Here is an 8,550-nt window from a genome sequence, read left to right as displayed (position 1 = left end):
TATGTTTATATACACACACACGCACACATACACATAAACACACACACACACACACACACACATACACACACACACACATACACACACACATACACACACACACATACACACACACACACACGCACGCACACACACACTAAAAAATAGGTTTTTTGTTCTACTTGTGGGACAACAGGCACAGTTATCGTTGTTACTTTGTTGGCCAGCAAAGATAAGGCAGCACGCGTGACATCCTCTTTCTGAAAATATGGGTTTACGGTCAAGCGTTCTGTGTCGGATGCGACACAGCTTTTACCATTAGACACATCGTAACAGAATGCCCAGACTCTGGAGAGACCCGAAAGGAATATTTTTAATGCAAAATAAAATGAAACAACAAAACAAGTAGCTTACCTTGAGCTCCGCTGAGGGCAGCCTGCAAGAACATAAATTATTGATGATGATGATGATGATGATGATGATGATGATGATGATGATGATGATGATGATGATGATGATGATGATGATGATGAAGATGATGATGTCGTTGTAGTTGATGTCGTTGTTGCTGTCGTTGTTGATGATGATTCTGGTGTTGTGATCGTTGAGGATGATGATGTTGTTGTTGTCAGTGTTATTGTTTTTGTTGTTGTTGTTATTGTTGCTGGTCGTTGTTGCTGTCTTTGATGGTGATGATACTGTTGTTGTAGTTGTTAATAATGATGAGGATGATGTTGTTGTAGTTGTTATTGGGGGTTTTTTTTAAGTTGTTATTATTGTTGCTATCGTTGTTATTGCTGTTGTTGGCTTTCATACTACTTCTATCTACTATAAGCAGGATGCCCAGTCAAAGTTCTTTAACTTTTGGGTCAAATTTGACACAACAAGGGAAATGTCTTTTCTTAGTGTGCACAGGAAGTACATTAATCAACCCGAATTGATCCGATCTGCTCCAACCAAGGGGCACATGTACTAACAAATCTCTACTGAAACTGAAAGTCTCCTGAATATGTTTGCATGTTTACGCACTCCGAGCAATTAACACTAGAGTAGGTCAATTAATTTTATAATAATAATAATAAATAGCATTTATATAGCGCATATCCCCGCTCAACAGCAGGCTCTATGCGCTTTACACTATATCATTACCTCAGCAGACCATAGAACACTCCGAAACATTCTCAGCTTCCCGGGAAGCATACAGTGCAAGCAGCTGATTAAACGCTCAAACACTAACAAACTGACAAGATCTTTCGCTGTCAATAGCCGGGTACTCATTCCCACCTGGGTGAAGTGAGGAAAATTCGTGTAAAGTGCCTTTCCCAAGGACACAACGTCGGACCCCTGACAGGATTCGAACCCATAACCTTACGGTTGCGAGTCCGAGAGCCTAACCACTAGGCCACCGACGCCTGCATTGTCAGATCGGGTCGGGTCGGGCCGATTAAATGGCAGCGCCAATGCACTCTCAAATTGATCTCTGCTTTGTTTCACCTAATTTGACCCGGAAGTCCATAAGAAGGGCCCAAAGCATTCCGGGATTAAACAAAAGATCTGATTCTGCAACACATAAGTCAAATTTGGTGAGGCAAAGCGAAGGTCACCTTTTTAATCAAAGCGGCTAATCGTCTTGCGGTGAACAATTCTTCATTTTGAGTTGTGTGTTGTTCTAAACAAAATTAATCAGATTGACTTCTACACTGCTGTGTAGACATATAAAGTATAATCGCTTGTCTTCTCCTAAACTGGCTAACTGCCAATTTTTTCTCCTTGTTTGTTGAGAATTTGTTAGATGCACTCTTTATTAAAGGGACATTATGGCCTTGTTTAAATCTAGTTTGGATGAACATATCATTATCTCTTTTGAACAAAAGTAATAAGAATAGCTTCAACACTGCACGGGTTTTAAAAAACTAACTAAAATAAGATATTTCTGCTTTGTAGAGAATCTTATAACATTACTTTTTAAAATAAATAATGTTCTTGTTTTCGCTGGGGAGTTTTTTAAGGAGGAGAGGAAAGAGGGTGACGGAGGGAGTGTCAAAATAACATTTTACAAACCTTTAACCTAATATTCGCAATGTTCCTTTAGTTTTACCAGAGGAGAAATGAATAATAATTGGAGACTTACCAGAAAACAGAGAACTAAGCCAGCCTTCATCATTTTGCTTCCAGTTCCGTCCACTCAGCTCGTTAGAAGTGAACAGATGCTGAACACAATGGGCTTTGTGTGTATCGAAAACCTACTTGCGTGCTTATCGGTCTAAAGCTGATTTTTTAAAGGAAACGCCTAAAAAATGCAGCCTGGTGTAGATAGTAACGATTCGCAGAGAGCTTTATCTCGTTTGTTTTCGTATTTTGTAAGATGGCCTATACCGCTATATCAGATGAATAGAGGTACACTTCGAAGGTCATATTTTGGTGGATGGGGGGGGGGGGGGGGGGGTCTCGACGGGCACATACCATGGACTTTCCGCAACAATGGATTGTTTTGTTTTTATGATTTCGATCCACGTGTTTCCTGTGTGGTTTCTTTTTTATGCACTACATGGGGAATAAATAGACCTTGCGGAAGTTACCCCTTAATAGATACCAGAGTCTTTACAGAACCCAGCAGATAAAAATTCAACTTGTCGTTCACACACTCACACACACACACACACACACACACACAGATATATATATATATATATATATATATATATATATATATATATATATATATATATATATATATATATATACACACAAACATACATACATAAATATATACATACATGCATAATAACCACACTCGTGCGTGCACACACATATTAACCAATTTACACACATTATTTTTATCAATGATCGTCCCACATGGGCTTCTTTGGGATTTACTTGATTTCTCTTCCTCCCGTGCAATATTGTTCACGTTTTTCTACTGAAAGAAATAGCATTTTTGTTGCTTCTAGTTATAGTTCATTTCCACTGTCTTTAGTAATGGTCCATCATTCACAACTGTATAGAAAGGTTGACCATGCTTGAGCCTTTGGAAATTCTCATTTTGGTTGTTACTAAGACGGCTCTTTTTTTCAGAACGAGGCTCAAGTTGTAGAAATAAACTTCATCTTTTATAGTTATTTACTCTGTTTTGAGATACACTCAGCATCGAATCTAGATCTAATGATCATGATATAATATATAACTTACAGCTTTACTCGTTTAATCTTTTCATTTAAGCCTATGATATTACGAATGGCATTTAGATCTAGTGTTTTTTACCACACGTTCGGTATTAAAAATGACCCATTACATTCATTTTACGTCTCAACAGTATAAGGAAGCAGAGGACGATTCTTTTCTAAATCTATAATTGAAACGGAGTCATTGCCATTATATCTGGTGTTTTTTATTTTTTCTCCATTCACTTTGAGAACAAGAATTTCTTCTATATTTTTAAGGATAGTTTCACTGTATGTTAAAGAGGTCTGATGACATAGCACAGCCTTGACTTACTCGGGGGTTGTTGTTGTTGTTGTACTCTCCCTAAAGTTGTACAGCAGCATTCTGCTCCCAATACAAATCTCTAACAATTCTTAAATCATTTTCCTCTACGTCCCACTTCTCCGAAATTTTAAATACTTGATAAGGTCTTACTTTTTCAGGAGCCTTTGAATAACCAATAAGGTGTAAAATTTTATCATTCTGTGCTTCAATGCATCGCCTATTGGGCCTACCATTATAATAATAAATGAGTATAGAATTTTGAGTTCCTCTTTCAGGAACAAATCCAAAATGTATTTTATTTATCTCACGCCATAGACTTTTTCTCATTCTTCCCATTGTACTCGCAGCAAAAATTTTGAAAAAGGATTCGTTGTTCTTTGCAACTTATACACTGTGAAACTTGGTGATTAAGGCAAATCTATAAAGACTGACTCAATCATATCTTCTAGGGTCTCACTACTGTTTCAATATAATCTAGGAGCTTTCGTTATGAGGCAATAATTTCCATTGAAAAAGTGTCTACCTTGCAGTATTTCCTTGTTTCATTTTCATTTTCAAGGCAGTGTGCCCTTTTTTATTTTGATTTTTGTGGTCAGTTATCCTTTATCCTGTTCTATAACATAGTTAAAAGTTGTCTCCTTCATTGTCTGCGTAAAACAGTTGTTCTATGTATTTTGACCATATCATGCTCTTAGCATACCCCTTGTCCATTAAAAACACATTATTTTGATCTTAGGCAGCCTGTATTTGAATATCATTTCTTCCCACTTACACCTTTGATTCTGGAATGCACGTACTTGCTGTCTTTGTTAATATGGTCTTTTTTCTTCTTTTTGGGGGGAAGGATTTGGGGGGGGGGGCATTTCCTTTCTTTGACAATTTGAGGTATCTATTCAAAATCCTGTGCCGCAACGATTCTGTACTCTCCACGGCCATTTTGTACAACCGTAAACCAGTTTTTCATCTTTATAACATCTGCTGTCAAAATTGGTATATACACAGCACAAAAAAGTAGTCGCTCAGCGTGAGATTCGCTGATAAGTAGGTCAGCTAAAGAGGGTTCCATTTCCTCCTAACTCAGCACGACGACAAAGGATCATGTTAAGAAAAAGAGGAATATCTAGATTCTAGATGCTGAAAAATATAGATCCTTAAATCCTATTTAGTTGAAGCAAAATCAAACATTCCGTGACCGTGGAGCGCGGAAGTCGCGTTCTTTGGCTTTTTGGAAACTTTAGGAGTTAAAAAGAGAATTTAGCTCCCATGCCTCTTTGAGAAGGGTGGGCGTTGTACATAATTTACATGTAAACTTTATACCGTTTTAACATGCAAAAATAGTTCAGGTAACTGGCTAGCATAATCACCGCAATGGACTGTTGTGTTTACATTCGTTTGGGGTCAATGTCTCCGATCGCGTTTGTCACAATTCCAAAATCACGACATTATCACCCTAAGTTTTGATTTATTATTTGAAACGGTTTGAACTGGATTTGCCCACCTTGTCTCTTATGGCATACACATAAACAGGTTGGATGCATTACTGTAGATCTAGTATCTATCATACAGAAAGAGGTAAAACAAAACAAATTCATAAAGGAACCGCAAAAAATTAGTCTATAACACAGCGGGATTTTCCGGTCGCATTTCGGTGCAATGTGATCAAGGCATTGTATGTGTTGTAACCAAACCTTTAACTCGACATTCCTTGAAAATGAAAGTAAAAACATTCCCGAAAGATCGTAGATCGGGTGCTCCGTTAGAGCAAGTTTTAAACAGTAACTAATTTTTTTTTAAATTGGCGTTGCTAATTTATATACCCTAATATTTTTTTTTTATTCTTGTTCTTAATAGAATACTGATTCAAATTTACCATTTTGAAACTAAGCTACGCACCGCTAGCTATACTGTCTCCAACAGTAACATACTTATTGCCAAAGATAGTACATAACAAGATGGGCCACTTCTCTCTTTGAGCGAATTAAAAAAGTGTCCTCAAAATTTAGTGGCGCCCTCTTCACAAAAGCTCACTCTTTGCGAACAGAGTTACCCTACTTGAGTTTTTTAAAATCAAAGTGAAACCAGCAAGTTTTGGGATAAATTTCGGAAGAACGCTTTTTTAAAATGGTTACGCTGACAAAAAGCCTCTTCTGGAGGAAAGGGTGATTGTTTTCTTCGTTTAATTTGACTTTAGAATGAAAGGCGAGAGGTCATTAAAAATTTTCCGAACTGCTGATGAACAGCAGTCGATCTGCGCACGCAAGGAGGTGCTATTCCTATTCTTCTTCTGGAAAAACGAAAGAGAGCTTCAAAACAGACTGCAGCGCCATCTGAAGCAAAGAGCATACTTCCTGCGGATACTTTTTTGGCTGAGTGGCCCATCTTGTTATTTACTATCTTTGTTATTGCCCTCATTCATAGATGTAGATTTGTGATTGGTTCTAATTGTGGCAGCCTTATCGCTTACGGTAAAGAGGAATATTTGTCCCATTTTGCCTGCGGATGGTAAAGAATGCCCTACTTGTATTTTAACTTATAATGGGTCAAATATATTAGCTCCAAAGGTACTGATTTGAATCCACCATGCTACTAAATTGGTATTTCTCTTCTTTTCAGATAAATGCAACATAAAGAATAAGAACATGATGTCAGTATAACACTTATTTTTTACTCCAAAATTTCTTTTTTTATACGAGAACAATGTGTCTGTCTGGTGTGAGTGTTTGCTTAAAAACACATGTATTGAAAAAGGCACACAACCCTCTCATCTCAAAAACCAGTCTCCGTGAAACACTGTGAAAGCAAAATCTGAAAGTAGTGAGGGCTTGATTAATGTGTGATCTCTATGAATCCACTCAGTGGACAGATGTCTCGTGGAACTATTTCCTGCACCTTCGGATTCTTTGACAATATAATCTTTAAAAAAACAAACAACCCCCACACACTCTTAAAAAACCCTTGAAGTTAAAACCGCAAGAGACGGCGGCAAGACATTTCTGGGGTGAAGATCCAGACATGAAGGATGGACTGCCAAAAGTTTCCTTGTCTACTTCTACCCTGTCTGGTTCTTTTGCAAACATCAGCTACCACCATGCATGTTGGAACAAGCACGTATCCCAATGTGGTGGATCGTCTAGTTCGGCAATGCGTCTTTAGAAAATAAATCTTTCAGATTTGTTTGATTTTTTTAAAAACATTTTGATGGCATAACAAAATATATTAAAGGACAAATAATAACGTTCATTGAAGTCTGTTCTTGAAGATTATATATACATTGCCGTTGACTGTGGATATGCAGTTGGAGATATGAAATCGGAATATCGGTCGGAGTTACGTACTAAGAAATGCAGAGATTCCATAGGCTTTAAGTACGAAAAGGAAAGGAACAAACATGAGTGGATGAGTGATATTAAAGGAAGGGAAGATTATATCAGGTCAGCAATACAAGCTCTTGGGGTAAGCCACCAGTAGGTGATCCAAAATGTTGCGCCTCGATTGTGTAACAGATACAGGAAAGAGGCTCAGTAACGTGGCTGCCTGACATAAGAGCTTGAAGAAAGTGAAGAAATGGGCCCCATTAATCTTAAAACGTAGTCCAACAACTTATGGTTTAGCTTTAATGCTGATTTACTATTACGTGGAGAAAGGGTGAGCACAGTCATTAACACGGGCATAAGCATGCACGGTGTCAAAAGGAGCAGAAATTTGACCGATACTCTTCTCAAAAGTGATGCCGATACATATACCAGCACCTGGACTGTATGGATTTGCAGGATATGAAAACTTCTTTTACTTTTCAACAAGAAATTGCCAAATTGCTATTGTCATCTTTGATAAGGATTAGCTCTATTCAAAGCCGATGCATCATGAGGTGATGTGACTTGGGCTCATTAGACCTACAGTTTTAAGAAGCGGTGAAATAAATTATGACAACCAAGATACTAGTAATATTGAAAAACCTATTCACTGCAAAGTTGAAGATTAAACGATCTAAATGTCCAATTGGAAGTAACAGTGAACCAGTAGTTTATCCGGAAGTTCCTCAATGCCACGGACTCCGGAGTGCAGTACAGACCTTATCGTGTGCAGACAATGATGACAACAGATCTCCCACAGACGAACAACAAGTTCCTTCACACGATGGGGCTCAAGTAGGCTCTCAGCCTCCTCTCAAGAAAAGTTAATTATATATTCATGCAACATACCTTGAGCTATCAAGTAAGCGTGTTCTGCATGATGTCATAAAAATATTTCGCGGTCAGTGCAAGAAAATCCATACTTTTTGCCTTTATGGTTAGCTTCAAGCTTAACAGACAAAATCCTTGTCGAAATCAAAGAGGAAAACCGTACTCTATTTAAGGATATCGTTCCAATATCATTTTTTAGATTATCATTATTATTTTTATTTTATTTATTTTTTTTTTGGGGGGGGGGGGGGCGTTTCATTTTTTTAAATGGCATACGAATACGCTTCTTTCAAACTCTTTAAAGGAACTGGGTTGGCTGACTTTCGTGGTTACAGCCTGAACTGTATACCAAGGTTTCCTAGTTAAACATAACGGGTGATGGTGTTGGGTGTATTCTTTTGTTGAGAGAAGCTCTTGTCCATGACAGATTCATCAGCATAGGAAGCAAAAATCTTTCAATGTAAAGGACAACCTAAATGTTTCCAATGCAACCCAAGAACTCGTATCGGTGGCTACAATGCAGCTTGGGAGAATGTTGGAAAAGAGGAACTAGCCAAGCAAGTGTACGAACAGCCTGACACAGACGTGGAAAAGTTTCAGGTGTCAACTGGAGATGTCAGACTCGCTGGATTAAAATGTTAATGTATGCCATCTGACAAACGCTGAAGAGTAGCCAATGTAGTCAATATAACATCTGCATTCGATCAGGTTTGTCACATATTATGGTCACCACAAATACTCCAAGCGGCTTACAGATCTGTGGGCTATTCTGGCGTCATTGCTGAAGGGATACCCGCTATGCTCAGTCATGTTAGGCCATCCCTATCCATGCATGGATTGCAACTGTAGAACAGGCAATGCAGGCAAGTTCGCCCTAGTCTTCCTGTGATACCCCAACAAC

General features: G+C 38.2%; 1 protein-coding gene across 1 annotated transcript in view; it reads right to left on the bottom strand.

The window, feature by feature from the left end:
* LOC101856653 (collagen alpha-1(XII) chain) overlaps positions 1 to 2,219 on the bottom strand; it is a gene marked incomplete in the record, with an annotated part of 17,109 nt that extends 14,890 nt beyond the window's left edge. Inside the window, 2 exon segments of the mRNA XM_005097917.3 lie at positions 394 to 415; positions 2,111 to 2,219. Coding sequence (XP_005097974.2) covers positions 394 to 415; positions 2,111 to 2,143 — 55 coding nt within the window.
* Between the last annotated feature and the right edge of the window lie 6,331 nt (positions 2,220 to 8,550).

This window comes from Aplysia californica, unplaced genomic scaffold (assembly GCF_000002075.1).
Source record: "Aplysia californica isolate F4 #8 unplaced genomic scaffold, AplCal3.0 scaffold00167, whole genome shotgun sequence".
In the NCBI taxonomy this organism is placed as follows: Eukaryota; Metazoa; Mollusca; class Gastropoda; order Aplysiida; family Aplysiidae; genus Aplysia; species Aplysia californica.
The sequence above is the reverse complement of the archived record's forward strand: the minus strand, read 5'-3'. Positions and strand labels throughout refer to the sequence as shown.